We start from the raw sequence: 23,922 nt of genomic DNA, 5'->3' as shown, positions 1-23,922 counted from the left end.
CACCACCAAATCCACACATCACAAAATGGCTTCCGTGGCTACTGTGACCATCCCCCTCCCCGCTCTTCCCAGCGGCTGGGCTGCCGACAAGGACTTCAAGGCCATCGGCAAGCTCACTGAGGCTACTCAGCGAACCATCGAACCCGTTGGACCTCACTTCCTTGCCCACGCTCGCCGTGCCCGCCACAAGCGCACTTTCTCTGAGGATGACCGTATCCAGGCTCAGGAGAACACCAAGAACGTCGAGGATGGCGACGTCAGCGACGAGAGCGAGCCTGAGGATCCTATGATGCTCCAGCGTGAGGCCAAGGACTGGAAGGTGTGTATTTACGATGATTCAAGTCAATATTCGATACTAACAAGCGTAATCTAGACCCAGGATCACTACAAGATTCTCGGCCTCTCCAAGTACCGATGGAAGGCTACTGAGGACCAGATCAAGAAGGCTCACCGCAAGAAGGTCCTCAAACACCACCCCGATAAGAAGGCCGCTCAGGGCCGTACCGAGGACGATCAGTTCTTCAAGTGTATCCAGAAGGCCACCGACGTCCTCCTTGACCCCACCAAGCGTCGCCAGTTCGACTCCGTCGATGAGGAGGCCGACGTTGAGCCCCCCACCAAGAAGCAACTCCAGAAGACCGACTACTATAAGGCATGGAGCAAGGTCTTCAAGTCTGAGGCTCGCTTCTCCAAGACTCACCCCGTCCCCTCATTCGGCAGTGCCGATGCCACCAAGGAGCAGGTCGAGGAGTTCTACAACTTCTGGTACAACTTCGACAGCTGGAGAACTTTCGAGTACCTCGACGAGGATGTCCCTGATGACAACGAGAACCGTGATCAGAAGCGACACCAGGAACGCAAGAACACCAACGCTCGCAAGAAGAAGAAGGCTGACGACAACGCCCGTCTCCGCAAGCTGCTAGACGACGCTTCCGCCGGTGATGAGCGTATTAAGCGATTCCGACAGGAGGCCAGCGCCGCCAAGAACAAGAAGCGCTTCGAACGTGAGGCTGCTGAGAAGAAGGCGAAGGAGGATGCTGAGGCTGCTAAGCTCGCCGAGGAGAAGGCCCGCCAGGAGGCCGAGATTGCTGCTAAGGCTGACCGTGAGTCCTCCAAGAAGGCAAAGGAGGCTGCCAAGAACGCCGTCAAGAAGAACAAGCGTGTCCTCAAGGGTTCCGTCAAGGACGCCAACTACTTCGCTGCCGGCGAGCCCACGCCCGCCGACATCGACTCCGTTCTTGGCGATGTCGAGACCATTCAGGGCAAGATTGACCCCGATGAGATTGCTGCTCTTGCTGCTAAGCTCAACGGTCTCAAGGTTGCTGATGAGATCAAGGCTGTCTGGACTGGCGAGACCAAGAGACTGGTCGAGGCTGGTAAGCTCAAGGAGGGAGATGTTAAGGTCTTGGCTTAAGCGATGCGTGCGTGTTACGTGGTTAGGAAAAGTGTATGTTGAGTTATTATGATGGGTTCTAGATAAAAGTAGACACGATGATATGTTTTCTAGATCAGAATAGAACAAACTAGACTTTGTTCAGGCTATGTTTTGATCCCATTATCCCGTCTCCAACCCTGTAAATGTGATATTGACAAGTGACATTGTTCTTGCAATGGGCTGTATCTGTTTGACCGTGAAGTTTTTGCTCCAGTTGTTCAAGATACAAGATGAAAAGGAAGAGTTACATTGGCCATGCCAATTTTATGCCAAATTCAACTGCTAATATGTGAAAATTGAAAGTCTACTTGCGTACGTCTCTTGTGCCTGCTCTATATTACAAAAGTATTCATGATAAATGCATACAAAGAGTAGAAAGATTGGTCGTCCTGATCCTGGACTCAACCATGAGCAGATGAGTAGAGAATCCCAAACCAGAAACATCCCAAGCTCCAAGTGCCTTTTGGCCCTGATATCCTAAGGGCAACTCCCTTGAACGCCAGTTCCGTCTAGTGCTTATGCCTCCCTATCCAAAGACTGACCCAACACCATCTCATAGTAAAGTCCCCTTTTCGCAACAAGCTCATCGTGTCGTCCCCTCTCGACAATCTTTCCACCTGCAAAAACACAGATGACATCAGCGTCTCGAATCGTGCTCAGTCGATGAGCTACAGCAACTGTTGTCCTTCCTTCGGCTGCTCTATCCAACGCTTCTTTGACGACCTTCTCGCTTTCCGTGTCGAGGGCGCTGGTGGCTTCGTCGAGGAGAAGAAGACGTGGCTTGCGGATGAGAGCTCGAGCGATGGCAATACGTTGACGCTGGCCTCCTGAGAGTGAGAGACCTTGGTTTCCGCATGGTGTAGTGAGGCCTTCAGGAAGGGATGAAACAAACTCGTAGACGTTGGCTTGTTTGCAAGCCTCGATGATCTCGTCGTCAGAGGGAACGCCTTCTTCGATGCCGAGAGAGATGTTGTCCCTGATAGAGCCCTGATACAAAACTGGTTCTTGCTGAACAAGAGCAATGTCCCTCCTGTGCAGGCGTCTGTCCTTTGTCTTGATATCCTGCCCATCCGCAAGTAATATACCCGAAGTAGGATCATAGAAACGCTCAAGGAGCGCTATCATGGTCGATTTACCACAACCTGATGCACCAACAAGTGCAACCATCTTTCCTGATTCGATGCTGATATCGACGCCCTTGAGGACCTGCAACTTTGGTCGACGCGGGTAAGCGAAGGTGATTTCCTCGCAAGACACATCAATACCCTTCTCCGATGACTTCTCACTTCCTAAAGCCCCTGGACCGTTGTCTGTATTATCATGAAGAGCCTTTTGACGACGCTGTTGGAAGATGTAGTTGATGGCAGTTCGTGCTTTGGTGATACTCGTGGTGTATTGGAAGAGCATGGCTGATGTTTCTCCGGAGAAGACGACGGCGATGAAGATGACGTAGAACTGATCTGTGGTATACTCGCCGAAAGAAACAAGACGACCGCCGTACCTGTCACTTGTTAGTGCTGTCTTTATGCTACATGAGACTGAACCTACCAGAAACCCAGCGCCATAGCTAGGAAAGACGCCGACTGACTGAACGAGTAGAACAGCATCTTCCACCCCAGACTAGCAATTGCTTCTTTAGCAAGTCCTTCGAGGGCACTGCTATATCTCTCAATGACAGCTCGTTCCAGAGCCAGCGAGGACACAGTCCTGATTCCCAGCACAGCTTCAGAAGCCAAGCTGCTACTCTTGGCAAACCGTCCAGCAGTATCATCGTCGAACTTGTACTCCAGACGAATTCGGACATATCCTGAGCCAACAAGAACCGGTAGAGCGCAAAGTGTCAGAACAAGACCGAGCTTCCAGCCGTAGGCAATGGCGAGAATGGAACTAGATAGAACGGTGACGATGTTGATCATGATGAGTGATAGGTTCATGGACAGAAGTTCCTGGAGACTGGTAGGTTCAGCAGCTAGTCGAGAGACAAGAGCACCAGTTCCGCGGTTGGGATCGTCGAAGAATACCATGTCTTGTCGAAGGGTGTTGTCGAACAGCTCGCCACGATATACAGTCATGACATGCTGAGAAGAGTTAGCCTTGTATACCTCAATGGGGTGAAGACACTTACCTGACCGATCTCGTTGCAAACCCAGCCAGCTACAGCATAAATGACAAAGTTGGCGAGGGCAACGACGAAGAACATGAGTGAGAAGAAGTTGGCCTCGCTGACATCGATGGTCTCGAAAGCCTTCATCGTCTTGGAAAAGAGAATCGCCAGTGCTGGGTAAGTACCGCCTAGTTCTTGTGAGTTTTGCCCCCTTTCTAAAGTCGCTTGTGATGAGACTTACCTCCCAATAATGAGATGATGACCAGAATAAACCCAGAGAACCATAGCGACCGTTGTTCCTTGATGACAAGCCAAAGGCCTTTCAAAAGACTATAGTTGATTCCGTCATCCTGAGAGATATCGGCCGTAGCATGCTGAGAAGCTCTGGACAAGACGGGATCGAGACCAGCAACTGGCTCCTCTTTATCCGTCTCACTATCCTCATCATCCGATGAAGCACTTCCCTTTCCAAGATCCTGTAGGCGAACAAGACGGGAGTATGTGCCACCACGCTCAATCAGAGAATCGTGAGAACCTTGCTCGATAGTTTCGCCCTTGGCCATAACAATGATGTTGTCGGCATCTCGAATCGTAGAGAGTCTGTGAGCGATGACGATCATGGTTCGACCCTTGGCAACATTGTTGAGAGCTTGTTGCACAATCTTTTCGGCGTTGGGGTCTAGAGCGCTGGTAGCTTCGTCGAGCATGAGGACTTTGGGGTTTGAGATAATGCTGCGAGCAATAACCACACGTTGCTTCTGTCCACCAGACAAAGAGGCACCTCGCTCGCCGATCCAAGTATCGTAGCCCTGAAAAGGGGTTGGTCAAAGACACCTATGACGGGACAAGGAGAGACTTACGTTTGGCAATGTTTCGATAAAGTCATGGGCATAAGCCGATTTACAGGCATTGATAACCATGCGTTTCTTTTCTTCTTCTGAAAGGTCCACCATAGAGGTACCAGTCAAACCGTCGACAACATTTTGATAGATAGTGCCGCTGAACAGAGTCGGTTCCTGATGAGAAGTCAGTATGAATATAACTTACAGGGACCGTAGATCGTTGTACATACCTGCTGAACCATCCTGATATTTGTTCGTAGCCATTGTAAGTTCAAGCTTTCAACAGGATGTCCATCGAGAGTGATAGAACCAGCACTTGGCATATACCATCGCTCCAAAAGTCCAAAGATAGTACTCTTTCCTGATCCACTAGCACCAACTAAAGCGGTCGTTTGATCGGCGGGAATGTCGAGGTTGAGTGAGTGAAGAATTTCGACGTTGGCTCGTGAAGGGTATGCAAAGCGAACGCCACGGAACTGTATGTCGCCCTTAAAATCAGGGATTATGCCTCCTTCCTGTGACAAGGCGTCTATTTGAGACTTTCGATCGATCATCTCAAACATCTCTTGTGCAGCTGCAGTGGCTTTGGAGATTGCGATTGTCTGGGGTGCGATTTGAGTGAGAGCTGTGGCAGCAACAAGAACTGCAAAGATGACACTAGGTCAATCAAGTTAGTCAAGTCATCGAAGTATGAGTTAGAGACAGAAGACTCACGTAACAACCGTACCGGGCTGAGTGATCTCGCCCTCAGAGTACATCCTCATACCCTGCCAAAAGGCCAATCCATAACCCGCAAAGATACAAAAGAACTCGGTTGGGAACAAGACCATATAAACCCAAGACTTCTTGTGTCCAATTCTCCTCGCCTCCTCAAGCGTATTAGTGAACCTCTTTGACAGCTTAGGGAACGCCCAGAAAGCATGAGCAGTTCGAATAGTCGAGAAAGCCTCTTCCGCCAAAGAACTCGATCGCGAGTAGACATCAAACATGGCATATTCATAGCCAGTATCGATAGCGACGCAAATTATTGTTACAACGAGGTTGACGGGAATGATGGCGAGGACAATGAGTGTCAATTTCCATTGCACAGCGAATGCGACGACAAAGGCTGAGACGAAAGTTGAAAGAGCCGCGATGGTGATGCCAAACTTTTCAGAGATTCCTTGGTTGATGAGGTTTCCATTTGTTGTGATCTGCCCAGGAATTGATGAGGATGGAGAGTCGAAGAAGGCGACTTCTTGACGAAGAGTGCTTCGTACAAAGTCGACGCGCAGTGCTTTTGTGGTGTTGATAGCAGCAATAGAGACGAGAATCTACCTACACCTTTAGTATCATCCCTGTATGAGAACATTGTGAATAAGTGACTTACCGTCCACAGATATGTCAAAGCAAACTTTGCGATAAAGAGATAGATAAAGTACAAGCTACCAATGGTCAGTATCTGAATGCAAACAGTGGCTAACTAGGTAGGTTAGTTAGTACTTAGCAAACATACCTATACTTGCTGACTTCGCTTCGATACCCAGCAGGCGATAGCACTCCAGTTGCAAAGTCGGTGAAAACATTGATGAATTTTCCAAAAACAAGGTCCATCAGGGGTAATATCGTCCCAGCGGCGATCATGGCCACGAATGCGATGCTGTTGAGGGTCCATCCTAAACGATCGTTGTAAGTAAAGACGCGCTGTGAATATTGTTAGCAGAGGCTCATAATTGTCACGACTGTGATACTTACAAGGTAGTACTTGAAGCTCGTATCCTTCTTTTCTTCGTTTTCTTCCTTTGTGTCACCCTTTTCATCTCCGTTGTGTTCAATAGTAACCGCCATGTCCTGGTTATTCGATACAGCAGAGCCTGACTGTGAACCGCCAGTCGGCGTATCCTTTTCTTTAGTTTCAGCCATACTGACTTGATCTAGAGGTGCAGTTTGTTGTAGGTAGTCAAAATAAACTGCAGATCAAGATCGTTTTAAACAATGATGCTCGCTCTTGGCGTTGACGACTAGACGCAACCCGCAAACCCCGGGGGCCATTACGAACTGACCAATTAGCTTATACAGCCACAAGATCGACGGGGCTTGCTATGTAACTACGACCTAGTTTTGGAAGGTGTCCTAGAATGGCTCATTATTACCCCCGGGGTAATTATTGAGCCGCCTGCTTAATCTTGACAGCCCGAGAGTCCTTTTCTACTAAGTTAGATTTCGTATACCTCGTTTAAGAGACCTACATAAGTTACAGAGCACAACAGACTGTAACCTCCCTCAGTCCTACATGAAACTCAGTTACAATTGGTGAGCAGCACCAATGCTACCATATCCTTAGCTAGTCAATTCTATTCCTTGTTTCTCCAATTGTTACGACGACAGGGTCAATCAATTTCTCATTAGAGCGACAAAACAGCCACACTCAATGCTGGCCAGATCCGGGACGCACGCCACATGCTACTCTAATTCATGCAAGCCAAAGCCACAGTCTGGCGCCCTCAACTGCCGCCAATCGGTCTCCGCGGCTCCCGCTTCCACTCTCCTTCACCCTTCACATCCGCGATACTTACCGGAATACGCACGTCGTCATTTTATCTGAGGGCCTAATCGCTTTCACCGATTACCAGAGCAGAAAAACTTGTTGCTTTATTGATCCTGAGCTTACTGCTGCAGCCTCAATTCCTTGGCTGCAAGTGAATACCCAAAAGAAGGTTGCCGCATCGCATATCTATCTCTATCAACTATCAAGAACTCGATATGGATCCCGGGCAAGCAAACAACGGACCCGCGGCTTCCGATGACTCTGCTCGGAGAGCGGTAAGTACCAGTTTTCCGATTTAGCCAATTCCAGCGTTGGTATTATTCAGAATGTGGTCTCCTCCCCGGCCGGCTTGCATATCGTATCGTGTCGCTTACACGGCAACCCCAAAGCGATCAATCGCGAAAATGGTGTGCCGTGCCAGTGTGGCCTTGTTAGCTGCATCGGCCCGCTGCGAGTTTCGCCCATCAACAATATCTTGTGTTATGTAACAATCCCTTTGCATGTCAGGACTGACAAGAACTCTTGTGAGCACAGTGTGATCAGTGTCGTACGAGAAAGGTAAGCATCACCCATGAATGCCTTCAGAAACACCCCATAATCAGAACGTTTCTGTAAACAAAGGCTGTCCAACATTGATGGTATTAATGACACCTGCATGATATAGATCCGATGCGACAAAGACTGGCCATGCTCTAACTGTCGTACGGCCAAGCGCTCTTGTACATCCACAGGTATTGGCCAGAGGCCTAAAGAGCCCCGGCAGCGAGTTCTCATCTCGTCCCAATAGTTCGTGACCCCATATCATCTTTTACCCCAGACGCTGTATCTGAACATGGTGCCGCTTTGTCCCCTCCATGAAGCTTCGCCGATAGCCGTTCGCCAACCAGATAAGGCAGTTCATCTACTAACCACCGGCATGCGTGCCTCGCAGTGAACGAAAGATCGACCAGATTGAGGTCCGCTTAGGCAATATAGAAAGCCTCCTCCGGGATCTCTCCCAACGCCCCGTCTCCACTCCAGGAAGTAACATTCATTTTCCTGTCACCCCTGCAGCCTTCCCAGGTCTCGATCCAGCCTCTGCATCTACAGCGGCTTTTGACACTTCCGATGAGGAGTCTGTTCTGGGTGGTGATTCGGTCATTGCCCAGCAAACCACCTTGGCTAGCGACCTTCTCGAGCATGCCGTCGAGCGCACATCGTTAAACGATGTCAGCCCCAAGATGTGGGAAGCTCTCGCAAACTTGCGACAGTTGGCCGAGCTTCAGAGTCGGCAGTCCATCAGCCATGGTCCCCGTTTTCCACTCCAGCAGCCCATCCCAAAGGGAGGCTTGGGTCAACTGCCAATGCCTCCTATGGAAATTGTTGTGAACTTACTCAAGAGAGTCAGAGGTAGCAGTGACCACATCGTTTGTGCAACCATTCGCTGACTTTTGTCTAGCTTCTCCGCCAGGTCTCTTCACGTTTGTCTGCTACTTCATTGGAATAAACGACTTTTCCAACCTTTGTCGAATGGTCTACTTTCCCACAGACGACTTTAGCGATTCCACCTTCATCATCGTCAACGTCGGCCTGTATTACTTGTTTCTTGAACAGCACCACCTGACCATTGACAACAAGCCTCTAAAGGATGAGTTTGCCTCACACCTTTACACAAGTCGCGTCAACCTGGAAACGGCGCTGGCAAACATGTCTCTCTTCATGTCGACCAAGATAGAAACAGTCCAGGCTCTCCTCATGGGTGTAAGCACAAGTCAGTTTGGTGTAACAAGTGCTGGGCACTGACAAAGGCATAGACATTATACACCATCGACGTCTGCCGACCCTCCGTGGCTTGGCATCTCAACTGTGCCGCCGCTCAAATTTGCCAGACTGCTGGTTTTCATCGCAGGGATCTCTCAACGCGCAACCCCGAGGAAGCTGACATCAAGGCGATCCTTTTCTGGTACACGTATACAACGGACAAAGCACTGGCACTTCGACTTGGCCGTGCTCCTGCTATCCAGGATTGGGAAATCACCATTCCACGTACTTTCGGCTTCGATGGCATCTTGAGTCTTGAAACCAAAGCTGTTGCGGGTACTTGGCTTAATGCTGCAACGCTGCAGGGTCAGGTTTATGAGCAACTGTAAGTTTAAAATCTGCATCAATGTTCCCAAGTCCTCGCAGCTAACGGAGACAGGTTCTGTCCAGCAGCATTAAGCCAACCACCGGCTGTCCTCGCCGAACGAGCCCGTCTGCTGGCAGCTGAGTGCCGTCGTGTCGAGGCAGAGTCGTTTCAGAGCCGAGAAATGGCCATCTCATCGCTCGAGAAAATCGGTGCTTCCCCTCTCGTGGATGTCCACCTGAAGGGTGATGAAGTGCAGTTGCTGTCAACCATGACTCTCATTTACAGAGCAGTTCCCGCTCCTGAAGGATCACCCACAAGGTTCTGTCAAGACTGTATAGACACTGCACGAAAGGCTTGTCACGCACATTTCGCATGCATGGATTTGGTGCGGAAAGACCCCCACGCGAGAGCAATATATGTCCATTGGTAGGTTCATCGTTACAGTACCTTGGATTTTGAGTGAATCTAACGAGGTCTAGGAACCTGGTGCTGACTCCATTTGCCCCCTTCTTTGTTCTGTTCGGATATGTCATCGAGACGTCATCACAAGATGATCTCCAACTGTTAAAGCAGTTCAGTGCGTCCATTGAAGAAACCAGTGATGCGTCGGAGACCATGCAAAAGCTATCGCGACTATGCAGCATCATGAGCAACGTCGCGGCTCTATATGTCGAAGCCAAGTCTCAACAAGTTGAAGATCAGGCAATGGTGCCAATTAATGACGAGTTCGACGTGTATTTGAGCCAGCTCGGACTCATGCCTGTTATGGACTCGACCATGGGCAATGCAGGTGATCCAAATGCAGAGTTTGGTGAGAACGCCCAAGTCAACCAAATGGCGGACTGGATGTCTGGAAGTCGAAATTTGCTGGGATTGTTGGAACAGGATATATCGCAGATCGGAGGTGTACAGTGGCCGCCCATGTAGAATAGAATGATAGATAGGACCCGGATAGATACTCGCAAATAGAATTTTGGTTTGATGTTTGTAAATTAAGACGAGTCCGATGCAGCTCAGTTGGTGGGAAACTGAGGATCATAGACTTCATAGCCCTCATCTTCAGTATCGCTCTCCGGGGACAAGTTCTTCTGGAGACCAGGATTGACTGGTGCAGGCTCAAGTGTACTAGCCGGCTTGGGTTTCTCAGTCGTCGTTGCTGCTGATCCGCTACCCTCAACTTTGGTGAAAGCACTCTTGAAGCCACTCTTCTTGAAGCCGCCTTTCTTGAATCCTCCTCCGCCAGTGGCAGTCTCTTGGCCAGGGAGCTTGATGCTGATGAGACCGTCGGCTTTGGCCTCGGCCTTGCGCGCACGAGAGCCCGCAGTGGGGTCACGAACCATGGCCTTCATGTCTTTGAGGCGCTGCTTGTGACTGTGATCATAGCTGCTGAGATGAGCTTCATAGTCATTCATGCGTGAGTAGCCTTTTGAGCAGAGCTGGCAGTAGAAGGACTTTTGGGCTTCACGTGCCGAAGCAGTCTGCGCCGAGGGAAGAGTTAGGTGTCGCTAGTGACGCGTTAGTCAAGGAATGGGCACCAGAGTATTCTGGTCTTTCTGGAGGCATTTTTTTTTTTTTTTTTTTTGTGCTCTCGTTAGTATAGTTGTAAGGTGTCCTCTGATAGTGTAGGTTGATGAAAGTGCCGTGACTATTGTGAGCTGCTGATGTTTGATGAAGGAAGTTTGAGCAGTGACCACGATCCAGATAAGAGTGCGGGCACTAACTCGGTTCGGCTAGAGCCTATAGCCTCGACACATCACCAATTAAAACGTATCATGTCTTGCTGACCGGGCTCCCAGAACCTCAACGTCATTTTCCCAGGGGGTTCTTCGACAGGGGGCTTCCAGAACCACCTGCCCCAGAGTCTCGAAAGCTTCCCCCGTTAATCCAGCACGTTGAGGCGCTAATCCCAACTGGAAAAACTTCCAGTCCCTTCCCTGTCACGAGCCCGCGCTGTCATCTCTTGTTTTCTGTCCCCCTCCAGATATTATTTCTTTGTCCTTTTGTTTTTGTAGTCATAATTACAGATTGAAACGCGCTGGGCGTGGTATCGTTATGGATTTCGACCAATACCCAGATCGTCGAGCCTCACAGGCAAGCTTCTTGTCTTTACAGCAGCTTGACCCTTCCCCGATCGATTCTCCCCCAGCAGATCCGTCTATTGACCGCCGGGACCTCGGGCCTCCGCCGAGAGGAAGTGATGATGGTTATGAGATGGTTGATGCCGATGATATGGAGAGGAGCTCAGCATCTATCAAGGCTCCTTCGACTGGTGCTCCCGGGCTGAGCGCAAGTACAAACCTCACAAATGGAGCTACAGGTCCAGGCCCAATCTTCTATCGTGAGTATCTAATGCCTACACGTGCTTGGATGGCACAGTAAGCTCACACTTCATTAGTTATGCGAATCCAGAAGTTCTCGAGTTACGCAATGGGTCTATTTACCTCCCTCCATCTCGCCAACGTATCCCTTATCCCCGCTGTTACTCGCTCAGTCCCTGGCTCCGAGACGTACCTCCTCATGACTCGTGAAATCTACCAGACCTCCCTTACGGAACCAATTCTCGTCGCTCTCCCTGTTATTGCACATATTGGATCAGGAATCGCTCTTCGACTGTTGCGGAGGTCACAGAACATGAAACGTTACGGTGCGGCGACCCCTGGAATGTACGCTCTCCATCGTTCAAGGACGGAACTCGAGGATAAAAGAAGGGCTTCTTCGCCATGGCCACCGCTGAGCTATATCTCGATATCCGGTTACGCTTTTTCTGTCTTCTTCGCCGCCCATGTCTTTGTCAATCGTGTTCTGCCCTTGCAAGTTGAGGGTGACAGCTCCAATATCGGTCTCGCCTACGTCGCACATGCTTTTGCTCGACATCCTATTACTTGTTGGGCTTCTTACGTTGGTCTTCTTGCCGCTGGCTGCGGACATATGATCTGGGGCCAGGCCAAGTGGTTTGGTCTATCGCCTACGACGAAATACATCTGGGGCACGAGCACCGTACCCGCAGAGAAGAGAGCCAGGAAGCAAAGGAGAAGGAGATGGGTCGCTCTCCACGGAGCTTCAGTGGCTTTTGCTGCTCTTTGGGCAGTTGGAGGCCTAGGAGTTGTTGCGAGGGGAGGTCTCATGGAAGGCTGGATTGGAAAGGTGTATGATGATATCTTCGCAGCGGTGGGGTTGTGAGGACATGATTGATCTAGCATCATTGGAGTTTGGGTTCGTTTACATGGGAGATGCTGAATCCCTCTCTTACACGCATTATGGAAATACCCTACGTCTATACGTTGGAGAATGAAGTAGATACGCATGAATACACCGGGAAGCTAAGCCATTACGATAATCCGCTCGCAATTGATGTACATAACATGGAGTGATGGGTACTTTTCACAAAAGTGAATGTTCCACCCACCATTGTGCGATGGCTTTGACCTGTGAACCACGAAGTGCTCAGCTGTGTAAAACCACCGTGAGCAATATCTTGCAACCCACTTGCTAATCCGTGTCGCAATCATATCGACGAGTGAAGCAATTCGGTGCCAAAACTCCAAATGCTGTACAGGGTAAGCACACAATCAAGCTCCGGTCAACCGCCGACCTTGATCGCCACCGACATTTTATTTCTTTATCCTACCAACCTCTGAACTTTATCAACACCTCTCCGGACCCTCCTTATCATTCTCCTCTAGTTTCTATATAGCTGATCGCAGGCTCGTCCTGCGCAGCGCACGATCTACGCACAAAATGCCGAAACGTAAGCTCCCTCCGACCGAAGAACTCTCCGAACCACAAGAAGTATCTCAGCCTCGGCCTTCAAAACGTTTACGTTTCGCAAACGTGGCATATAACCCACCTTCCCGCGATATCCTCACCACTATATCCTCCGAGCTTCTACTGCGGATATTATCCTTCTTGTCGTCGTCAGAGTTGCTGGATATCTCCCCCACTTCACAGCGTCTTTACCGCCTTGCGTCGGATCCTCATCTCTGGCGCGAACATTACTACGAGCGCTTTGTTCTGCCGCGCGCTTTACGCATACCTGGATTTAGACTCGGTGGAGCTGGCGGAACTAAGCTACAATATTCCTCGCGACGAGCTGTATGGGCAGATGGACGGAAAGGAAGAGCGCCGGAGGATGAGGTTCTAAGGGAGAGCAATAAGACCGAGAGTGTCGACTGGAAGAGACAGTATAAGTTACGTCACAACTGGGCCAGAGGAAAATGCGCCGTGGAGGAGGTCAGCGTGCGAGATGCGCCAGATGAGAACGGAGGACAGAAGAGGACGTTAGTCAAGGTCGTGGAGGGCATTGCAATAACGGCCGATTCGGCATCTGGACTGCGCGCGTGGGATCTTCGAACGCGGCGACCAATTGCGCAGCTCGACTTACATGAGGAAAACGAAAGCGACGATAATGCGCCGACGTCACTTGCGGTGGACGAAAGCGGTTCTGGAACAGTTGTGGATATCGTGGTGGGATTCGCGGATGGTGGCTTTGGACTTTGGCACTTGAACCTCGAGCGACAAGAACTATTACGGAGATATCGGCACGAGGAAAGTTGCAACGGAGAACTCGTCGCCGTTGCTTGTGGATATCCTTATGTCCTAACAGCGACGACAGCGGGTTTAATATCGCTATACACGTTCAACCGCCCAGATGACAAAGCCTCGGACGACACTGTAAATAGTGTCAATGACGAATCGCCATCGAAAGCGACAGAGAAACCACCGAACGCGATCCTGCCGTCTCCATATCTCCTCACATCGCTCAAGTCGCACACTACCCACTTACCACTCGCTCTATCGATACGGCGCATGTCGTCCTCTGTGAGCGCCTCCATCGCCTACACCTTCTCCGTCCGAGAAGGCTGGTGTATCGGCATTCAGGACTTGCTGATAACACCGTCAGCCGATGGCTCCGGCGTCGACACAATAACCTCCCGCCTCGCATCGACACTCCCCATTACAGCCTCTGGCGGTGCTGACTCTCCTCAAACCAATGAGTCACGGTCAGGGCTTACGACTCTTTGCTACAGCCACCCGTATCTTCTCGCCACACTGCCCGACAACACTCTCGTCCTATACCTTTGCACGTCGACCGCGACATTCCTATCGTTATCCCTGGGTATCCGCCTCTGGGGCCACACATCAGGCATCTCAGATGCGGAGATCACACCGCGGGGTAAGGCCGTGAGCATTAGCACGCGAGGAGACGAGATCCGCGTATGGGAGCTGGAGGGCCGCGGCGGAGGCAGCAGCATCGAGGTACGACCTACGAGCAGGCAGCCAGCCGATGACGCGGGCAGCCCTACATCCGCGCCAAGGGCTGAGTGGGAAGACCGCAGGAACTGGGTTGGCTTCGATGATGAGATGGTCATCGTCCTCAAAGAGGCGCGAGACGGTCGCGAGAGCCTGATGGTCTATGACTTTACATGATCCCATTTGCCTCACGCGGTCATATTAGACGTGCCAGAAGAAGCATCACCATGACCACATTGGGACACGCGCAACAGGAGACTGTGTCGCGACTTTGCCGGCAAAGGCAATCGCCGCCGCCTCCAGTTCGCGCCACGCTCCAGGGGAGAAATTCCGGCCACCCGTGGCATGCTGAGAATCGCGGCGCTCTGGAACTCACACCATCCGGGAGCGTGGGAAGAACCTCTCCGATAGTCCTGTAAGCCACCACCACAAACCAATCGTCTTCCGTTGAGGCTCCTGGGATCAAGGCAGCACGGCTGAAAAGTCCTAGCAAGCCTGGCTGACGAAAAAGCAAATACAAACTTGGCCGACACCACGATACGAGCAAGGGCACGAAATGAATCGATTGGCTCTGAGATGGCAATTGCAGCAATTGATAGCCTATTGCCTGGGCGTTACAATTAAACTCTGAGCGACATTCCCGCCGACAGATGGTCCTTCGTGGCGACTAGTTAGCACGACGCCTCAAGGCTGAAGCAGCGACAGGCACGTCCCTTTGCTAGCTGGAGTTTATCGAACGGCATGAAAAGCCAATTCAATTTAAAAAACAAGGCAACTCCAAAACCAAGGTCATACAAAAGCCGCATCCGCATCTCGTCCGTCAGGGGATGGCTGTAAGTAGCCAAACTTTCTCCGGCATAGCATCTTAACCTGAGGCCAGCTGGGATGACTTGTCAAAAAGCTTAGAGTATGTACGGAGTAGCGACTATCCCAACGCCGCAAATAGAAATCGTCCCTTGAAAGAGGAGATCTTCAAGGGCCCCTCGTTTCTGAAACGATATCCATTGAGTTGAGTCAATAAAACGCCGGAAGTTTACTGGGAGAAGCCCCAGCTAAATTGGCGTTGCATGTCATGTTATGCATTATGTGGCTCCACGGCATGAAACAAAACCAAGGTCATACTGACAGCGCATCAGAGGAAACAAGGGAAGGGACGGGAAGGGAAGAGAAGAGAAGAGAAGAGGCGAGGCGAGAGGCCTACGGAGCAGACAGTACATACCGACCGGTAGCTATCAATTGCACTGCACCTTGCCATTCAAAACGGTAGACGCGTTACACAAGACCATTGGTTCACTGCGCCCAAGCAGAAGCTGACACGCTGAGTTGCTGGATAGACCAAGGATGCTTGCTTTTGCCAGCGTATCAGCTGCGCCAATTGCATCCCGCTCGAATTGACAGGATAACGCCTCAAATGCAGTGCTACTGTTTACCTGGCAGCCTCTCCTTTTCTTTTCCAGTCCTGAGTCCTCACTCCAGAATCAGTGTACGCCACACTGGCTGCCCGCATCTTCACCGTACATTTATCTGCTCTCAATATTCAGAGGCAAAAAATAGAAGACGATAGATGGCCAGAGGCGAATGCCCGGTCCCATTGGGTAGTATCAAAAATGTCCGTACGATATTTGTATGTAGAAACTGCACTGCACGTTGCCGCTGTTCGTAACCGCGTAAAGTGAGTGATACCCCCACCAGACGCGAGGGGTCGACTTTCACATGGCAAAGATAGAGGGGGTTTGCTGTGTCTAGTCAAGTCTAGGAACCAGACACAGACCCAGAAGACGGGGAGGGATTTGAGGTACCTCAGTGGGGCCGTCCGTTATGGAGTTGAGTTGTCTTGTGGCTATGGATCATAGTGGAGATTCTTCTTTCCAGGAGGAGAAGTCGAGTGAAGGGAGGGAGTGTGACTATCATGGACTTTGATATGCGGAGCAGCGTACTTGTTCGGTGCCATTGAAGTCAACAGAAGCAATCATCAAGTGATCAGTATCTTGATTGAAGTGATACCTGAGCATGGAGCTATTAGAACCTTGTTTTTGACCGCCGAAATACCTACTCATAACCGAGGAAGAGCTGAAGTGAATCGAATTGAATTTGACAAAACCACCCATGCACGCGGCCCGAATCTGCCTTAGCCGCTCAACAAGGCGGGCGATATATCAACCACGGCCTGAGATTGGCCGAACCGAAGGACGGCACGTTGTAAAAAAGGGAAACGGAGGGCCGAATTCGAGGGGCACAACGGACGGGGACGGTGTAAGCAGACGGACTGCAGTTGGCGTCTAGAACTAAGACGGTGGATCAATCCCTCTCACCGTTTTTTTGCCTTACAAATGCCGAAGGGTCAAAAGAAAATAACGCTGCAAAGTTCCATTGCTCGATTCAACCCATCTCAAGCAAGCCAAGAGGTGGAGGCCCGAAGCCGAGGCATGATATGCCGTCGCGTGGGTGTCAATCAAATTGGAGAGCAAGACAAGACAGTTGATACTCTCTGTTTGTTGTTGACGCTGTAGGCGCCTGAATAAAGAGTTGTGAGCCCAATGATATAGACACTCCAGTCATGGCAACCATTTCAAGAAAGTCGATAAGTGAGGCATAATATCTCAATTGTTGATTAGAAGAAGTTGAGTCAATTTGACTTGACCCCTCTATCGCGGGGTCGCGCCGGGCATCAAAGAGCCATGGAAGCGAACCAACAGTTCATTCGAAAGCCAGCACTAGAGTGGAAGGAGTCCCTCCACTAACACGCCCGTCAAAGACTGACCCCTGTGACGAGCATTTGGATGACGTCTTTCGCCCAGCATTTGATGATGCTCGAGGTAGTCTAGATCGCATTGGATCCCAAATGTCGTGAGCTTCAACTGCACGACTCGCCGATTTCCTTGGTTTGATGCATCCGTTGCTATCCCTTCTCTGTCACTTGAGAAGTGAGATGGCTAAAAGATGCCTCAATGTTGACCGCCCTTGCAGTCAATGAATGACATTGGTCTTCACCGTCGCACAACCCTATGTCCTTGGCGCCTCCAACTATGTTCCGTCGGTCACCAGCATTAGCCTCGTATGTGGAGTTGATAGACAGTTAGTTAGACACTGAGACAGTGCTGATGACTTGCCGACGCGCGCAGCACGCTGAGTCCTTCATTAACTTCCCGACTTGATCCAGGATGTTGGGATAGACTACGCCGTTTCATTTCTCCGATCCTGCGAAGTGATGTGGGTGCCAGAATTGCTTCTGCCCGAAGATTCATGCGCAACACACACACAGAATCGCCCACTGTATTGTCTCAGACCAAAGCGGTCAAATGATATATGGTAGTATGGCAGCAACACGATATGGGACGGGTGACGCTTCACGAGACATGCCTCGTGAGCCTCTTGACTCCAGCCTCCGGACTCAGACGCACCCTTCCTTGAGCCTATGGTCCTCTCACATCCAAGAGCAGCCCTCATAGGTGAGCCTTCGGAGTGAGGGCGGCCACCACTACGACGGATGTTGATCAGCCACCACCGATTAAGAAGACGGAATGGATGGTACGGAGGATACACGCGCCGAGCGGGCCGTTTCACAACCATCCATGCCATTAGAGATTGAAGCGCGGTAGGCCGTCGTTCCGACTCTGTTACCAGCCTTTACGAGCAGAAATGGATGGCAGATGCCATCAACCATTGCAAATCTCATCAACTTCCTTGCTTGTTGCAACGCATGTCTTGCATTTGGACCCTTCACATTTGAATCAGTGATAAACCAGCGTTTCGTTATCAGAAGAACTGATAAGCCAATCCCACCATGACTTGTCATGTGCTCCCACCACTTGCTCACCTGGCAGAGGACGCCGGTTGACGATTCAAGGCCCAATGGTGGGGAACCTGGTTAGTTCATCTGTAACACCCGCTGCCAAACTCTGGGGAATATCCATTTGCTATCGATAAATATTCGGAAGCGGGTATCAATTGTACTTCCCGCCTTGTCTCTGATTGAGAATCGCAGTAAAGGGAGATGTGCAGCTCGTTTATTTCGATAGCAGCAACGTGATGCCAAGGTTGCCGACCATCAAGCTAGATACGCATGTCCCACCTCGGTATTGATGGTTCGCTTGGTTGCTCGGCTCGGGCTTCCTCCGTCGTTGCTGATGTGATCAAATTCCAAATTGAATTGAGCTCAGACATAGCGTCCTTGTATCATAGTTCCTCTGATTGCTTTACGACTCCCTCATGGTGATGGCTTTGCCTCAGGCTTAAACCTTAGAGTGGCAATGCGTTTCGTTTCGGCTTTACTATAGTAACTGTCCAGCTCCGTTCGGAGTTTGCCAGGCTTTACTCCGTTAATTAGGCCACGCAATTGTGCTGTCTTGGGGTAATGCTGATATGAAGCGTCCGGCTCACCCGATGGAGCACTCTGCTTCTGTCTCAAGCTGACCAAAGTGTTGTATAAATTTGCCCATAACCCTGACTGTGTCGTTGTTGGGAATTGCCACGACAAGCCAACATACCTCATGCTACTTTCGTATCCAACAAAGAAAACCATCTCATGTCATCGAGAGAGATGACGTTAATATTTGACCATGATGCAAATGCCATCATGCCATCATCTCCTTCAACAACTCAATCCATCGTTGAACGCTACAGTTCACCAATCAGCAATCCTTCCAGAAGCCCAAACGTACCAGGGCCTCAAACTCCTTATCGATAATTCACTCCCCCCTGGTCTGGGTCGCCCCCAAACCAGCCAAGACACTAGACCAGACATGACTTGGTGGCAGGTCTCGTTTTGGTTTCTCTAGTCTGCTCCTGCGGGAGTCCAAGCCTGTTTCTCCATATCCTGTGACTCACATCAATTCGGTGTGGGGGGAAGTGAAGCCTAAAGCCTGAGGAAGTAATATAGCGATATGTATGTACACAATTGTGTGAATAATGAACATTGAATTAGCATTCAATTGTAAAATTGGGGCAATTGTTGGTAGAACGAACGATGGTCGTCTGATACTGCCATCTGCCGAGAGCCACGTAATTTGAAGACAACAGTTGTGAGGCCGCCAGTTGGTATCTTGGCTAATACCCAACGACTTACACAAAATAGTCCTTGATGACAGCGTAAGAGGGAGTTGTGCTGCATATCCAATTATGAAGCCGATGACCGTTCACCGATCGCCAACTCAATGGCTGGCTCTATTGATATTTCTTTCTTGCGCTGCAATGTTTACGTCGGTCAGAGACTAAGTGAATCATGAGCGGGCATCAATTAAGGACAATGAACACTCGGTCAGAAAAGTTGCGACTCTGTTGCATGGTGGGGCTGATTGCTGGGTTTCCCCAACAAGCAATCTTCAGGGCCCTCCAGGGCCGAAACAAAGGGTCTGGATATGGGAATCCGGATGCGGGAACGATTGACGAGATGCAGAGTGCCAAGCGGGTAGCCACGAGAGTTGAAGACGACACATGTTCCGCGAATGCGCGCGAACTGACCGGTTGTATCCTTGAATATCCACAAACGCGAATACAGTCGCCGTAGATTGCGAGGTATGCATATCAGCTCAGAGTGCCACCTCGCTCGCGAGCAGGAGCCTGTTACGGTAGGCAGTGGGCTGAGGCAGAGTGATTTGGGTAGGTAGGCAAGACTGATCAAGCCAGACCGCAATTCAAGACAGCCGGTGAGATAACAGCCTGTTGGTCTGGTACTCACAAACAAAAAAGTCATAGCCAGCGGAACCAGAGTTGGTGCTCAACATTCTTGGTTAATTGGGCGTCGGGCAGCGAGCAAGAGGAGGGCTGATTCAAGACATGAACCGTCACACGCAGAAACCACACGCCCCTCAGACATTAGGCGCTCTGTAGGCACTATCGCGATCGTGATTTGCCTAGGGAGGTGAGAGGAAGGAAGGAGGGGTCATGTATGAGTGAGTTTGGCTCTTGGATGAGAAGCAGAAGTGCAAATGAGTACATTGCAGTGTAGTGGCTACTACCCAGGGAGGTGAGGAACGTGGGAGTTAGCGTACCTAGTTGAAGACAATGAGTGATGGTGTCGCAAAGGCCCTCGTGTGATCTTCCAAAGTTCAGATGGCATCATGATCGACCAGATATGAGCATGTGTTAATGTAGGGACGCGCATCTGCCGCCAAACAAACGCAGGCCAGATCTCCTGCCCGGAGACTTCTGTAGGAACAGGAAGATGGACCATACCAAGCTCGGAACTAGCTGGGTTTGGGAGATTTGGCGCCGGGCCTCGTGGACGTTACCAGTTCTGACCAAGCCACTCAGCGCCTCCCAGGACATGATGGATGGCTAAATAGGTTAGGTGGGATGTGTACCTACATGCTGCATACCAAGGCTGTAATGGCGCACGAACTCCTGGCATCACCACTTCCTTGGCCAACAGAGACAGCCAGCCAGCCTCATACATTGAGACTGCGGTTTAGGTTGAGGCAGGACGAGCGAGAACGCAGCGTCTCGCTTGCGTATACCATGAGAAAACACAGTGAGATATCGCATCTTTGTGACCACTAATGACCCGTTAGGGATGCTCGTTTTGTGGAGACGCTGGACTGATTGATTAACGTATCCGTGAAACTGGGGGAACTGGCGCCTGTCTGTTCCCGTTGCTCGCCTCGCGCACCCGCGACATGGTTCTTTGACATTGCTTCCGTTATTGAATCTCGGTTGGGTAGGGGCTGTTGGTTGAAGCAAATTGTCTATTCTTCGTTCAAATTAAGTTGAGATTTTCTCTTGCCTCCTACCTCATTCTTCTCCACTCGCCCTATTTCAGAATTCCTTGGTGGAATTGACTTCATCGACCAATTCCTGGCTGGAGCTCTGGGATCGGATGTCAGTGAGGGAAATGACCGAGTCAAAATGGCGAATCGCCAATTGCACTGACTAAGGTAGGTAGGTAGCAATGGATTGGACAATGGCATGAGTCAGAGGGCAAAGCAGGCCAAGCAGAAAAGGACGGGATGAGAAGCGGTTTGTAATTGAGAGCTTGCCTTTCCTTTTCTTTCCTTTACCTTGCTCAAACTAACACAAGAAAAGGCAAGGCACTCAGTCTGATGGAAGAGAAGGAGGAGGAGAACGGCGCTCACTCACACCTTCCCCCCCGTGATACAGTTTCCAGACGGTGGGATATTTTGGGAAGGGTCAGCCCGTCACCGTCCGTCAATCACCACTAGCGGTATTCAAGTTCCAGTGAGGTCACACCCCCCCGTGGCTAATGAGAGGTCCCTGATGACCTGTGCACGATCACGCATGACTGCTGAGTACGGAGCACAAGATGGGTGATTGGGGACTGCGACATTGGGGGAAATGTAGGTAACTGTGTGATTCAATTGATACGAGCAGTTGTCAATTGGCAAACTTTTTGTGAATTGAAGCACCTCCAACCCGTTCAGGCTCTCTCAATAGGCTATGCTTCCAGAATAATGCCCCTCGCAAAGTCTATCTGAGCTCGGATCCACTTCTAATCATGGATCCCAAATGTTTGGCATCTGAGGTGAGTCTGAGTGAGCTGCAGCTAAAACCCGCGCGAGTGCAGCCTGCAGGCAGGCAGTCACTCACCGGGGTGCCCTGAAAGGGTAAGGCAATGAAGTGAACTTGTAGCCAGTGAAATGTAAATGGAGGGCTGAAAGAAGGCTGCTGCATTGAGATATCCATTGGACGATACAAAGCGTCCATTTTCAGGCATTGATGAAAGCCATTGAAACAAAGGAGACTGGCCATGCATGAATAGAGGTGTGTCTCCAGTCAGTTTTGCATCGTTGCATTGTCACATTTGATTGTGGCTGCGTCAAAATTCACGTTTGTTTACTAATCACACTCCTAAGTGATCATCCACTCCCTGTCCTGACACCCTCGTCCCGTCCATCTCTCCTTCTGTTTCCACAAGACGCCACCCGACTGTGTTAGGTGTGAGTGTGAGTGTGAGTGAGAGTGAGACTGTCTATGAGTGAGTGAGTAGGAGCCATTGATTGCGAGCATTTGGGCGTATTGTGTTAGTAGCAGTCCAATTCATATCAACCATGGCACGCGCCTCTCCAATGCGATTCGCTTTCTCTCATTCTTTTCTTCTTGTTTCCCTCTTTCTTGACTTCTGCGCCTTCAGCAATATCGCACGAGCTGGTAATTGGCTAATGGACCCTTTGCACTCTGTTACCCACACTGCAACATCTAAGCCAGGCTCTAATAATCGTCTCTGAGCTTCACCTCAATCAATCCATCAATCAATCGACATCCCGTTCCACTGGCCCCCCACTCGCGCCCACTCTCCTAAAGACTTTGAGTCTGAGCTGCTTGTCAATAAACCAATCAAGTCCCCCCAACCCGAGATACTACTTTGTCAAGCGCACAGTCGTCACAGTGGTTCTTGCTTTGACGCCTTCACCAACGGAAAGGAACTTGACTTCCAACTCATTACGACGAGTGTGTAGCAATTGAATCAATTGCGACCCAATCTATCCCCAATTGGACTTCCATTGAAAGCACGGGAAAGAGTCCGTCATTGATGCTAGTGCTGGTTTGTTACCGAGCCGAGACAGAGGCGACTCGTTTCTTTGCTTTGCCTGCTCCATCTTGAACTCTTCTCTTCATGCTTAGCATTGCTGCGCGCACATAATTGGGCGAACTGCATCCCCTCAGTTGTGAATTTACGCGAGGTATACTTTTATTATAAGAGTATCAACATACTCTGACCTCTAATTGACGCTTGTTGTTTGGCGCGTGTCGTTTTTGCCTTTTGCATGCGCACACGCGCGCAAACTGTCGTCGATCCAGTCTAAGTATATATGTCCTGTGTTTTACCCAAGAGAGCATTCTACCATTGTTTTCCTCAAGCAGATATCTTCAAGCCAGTTCGCACACTTGCGGACTCGCCCTGAAATCTGTCTGTTTCTGCCCACTGCGCCCCAGGCCATCCAGTGATCCCCGTCTTCAGCAGGCATAGGCTGCTTTTGCTTCTCTGCCTGCCACATCATCAACCCAAGTCAAGCTCTCGGCCGACCCTCAAAAGTCGTCAGGTCGCGGCCAAACTAATTGCCCATTCGACTGGATCGAGAGTCATTGCTCTCAAAAGTCATACGGTCTGGTACGGTGCCCGTCCCACAGATCGAACAACCCGCGGCCCTATTACTGTTTATTGGAGCCTTGTATCTAACTTGGGATTCTCTGTTGAGGCCCCATTGCTTTGCGCCTCGCACTCTACCCTACTCTACCTACTTATTCGCCCATATCGTCAATCTCATGTCGACTTGCAACAATTGAATTGCACTGCACTTTTACCGTCATACGGTTGTCCCCTATTGAGTGTACCCCTGGCCCTGCCTGTTGAGTGCCCAGACACTCCTATCACCCCATAACCATACCCATATCAGCATTGACAGATAATTGCACCTACGTGCACTTACACACTCGAATCACTCTGGGCCCAGCGTTCTCATAAGAACTGCCCTTTCCACATTCTCCCTTATTATTATTCTTCTTCCTTTCTTAAAAGAAGGAACCATCCCTGACACTCTTCAATCCGTCTCGGAGGTAAACACAATTCGTCACCAAACGCCGAAGCAAACTCCGCTGCCTTTGGGTCGACAGGACAGTCACAGTCCTGCGCTATAACTCCTCACATCTTACTCACAAGCACCAAGGGACTAGGAGGGTCTCGTCAAGATCTCACAAATCACA

The 23,922-nt window shown here is 50.3% G+C and overlaps 6 protein-coding genes across 6 annotated transcripts; 4 read left to right on the top strand and 2 right to left on the bottom strand.

Annotated features, from left to right (window-relative positions):
* Nucleotides 1–25: 25 nt before the first annotated feature.
* FSUBG_12374 (ribosome associated chaperone Zuotin) lies at nt 26–1,414 on the top strand (the record flags this gene model as incomplete). Its single annotated transcript, XM_036677155.1, has 2 exons — nt 26–319; nt 374–1,414. The coding sequence occupies 2 exons, from the start codon at nt 26–28 to the stop codon at nt 1,412–1,414; spliced, it is 1,335 nt and encodes a 444-aa protein (XP_036532145.1).
* A 537-nt stretch (nt 1,415–1,951) lies between these two features.
* FSUBG_12373 (multidrug resistance) lies at nt 1,952–6,283 on the bottom strand (the record flags this gene model as incomplete). The annotated part of the gene is made up of 10 exons (XM_036677154.1): nt 1,952–2,936; nt 2,984–3,513; nt 3,561–3,727; nt 3,781–4,348; nt 4,400–4,555; nt 4,612–5,038; nt 5,096–5,694; nt 5,751–5,805; nt 5,877–6,064; nt 6,116–6,283. 10 exons carry the CDS (start codon nt 6,281–6,283, stop codon nt 1,952–1,954), a joined length of 3,843 nt encoding a protein of 1,280 aa, XP_036532144.1.
* Nucleotides 6,284–7,123: 840 nt separating this feature from the next.
* Nucleotides 7,124–9,942, top strand: FSUBG_12372 (transcriptional regulatory; the record flags this gene model as incomplete). The annotated part of the gene is made up of 6 exons (XM_036677153.1): nt 7,124–7,183; nt 7,859–8,297; nt 8,347–8,648; nt 8,702–9,033; nt 9,088–9,441; nt 9,495–9,942. 6 exons carry the CDS (start codon nt 7,124–7,126, stop codon nt 9,940–9,942), a joined length of 1,935 nt encoding a protein of 644 aa, XP_036532143.1.
* Nucleotides 9,943–10,028: 86 nt separating this feature from the next.
* Nucleotides 10,029–10,427, bottom strand: FSUBG_12371 (c2h2 type zinc finger containing protein; the record flags this gene model as incomplete). The annotated part of the gene is made up of 1 exon (XM_036677152.1): nt 10,029–10,427. The coding sequence occupies one exon, from the start codon at nt 10,425–10,427 to the stop codon at nt 10,029–10,031; it is 399 nt and encodes a 132-aa protein (XP_036532142.1).
* Nucleotides 10,428–11,067: 640 nt separating this feature from the next.
* FSUBG_12370 (N2 N2-dimethylguanosine tRNA methyltransferase) lies at nt 11,068–12,195 on the top strand (the record flags this gene model as incomplete). Its single annotated transcript, XM_036677151.1, has 2 exons — nt 11,068–11,353; nt 11,411–12,195. The coding sequence occupies 2 exons, from the start codon at nt 11,068–11,070 to the stop codon at nt 12,193–12,195; spliced, it is 1,071 nt and encodes a 356-aa protein (XP_036532141.1).
* Nucleotides 12,196–12,753: 558 nt separating this feature from the next.
* FSUBG_12369 (f-box domain protein) lies at nt 12,754–14,442 on the top strand (the record flags this gene model as incomplete). The annotated part of the gene is made up of 1 exon (XM_036677149.1): nt 12,754–14,442. The coding sequence occupies one exon, from the start codon at nt 12,754–12,756 to the stop codon at nt 14,440–14,442; it is 1,689 nt and encodes a 562-aa protein (XP_036532140.1).
* Nucleotides 14,443–23,922: the final 9,480 nt, after the last annotated feature.

Source organism: Fusarium subglutinans (assembly GCF_013396075.1).
Source record: "Fusarium subglutinans strain NRRL 66333 chromosome Unknown NRRL66333_c0000265, whole genome shotgun sequence".
Taxonomy (NCBI): Eukaryota; Fungi; Ascomycota; class Sordariomycetes; order Hypocreales; family Nectriaceae; genus Fusarium; species Fusarium subglutinans.
The sequence above is the reverse complement of the archived record's forward strand: the minus strand, read 5'-3'. Positions and strand labels throughout refer to the sequence as shown.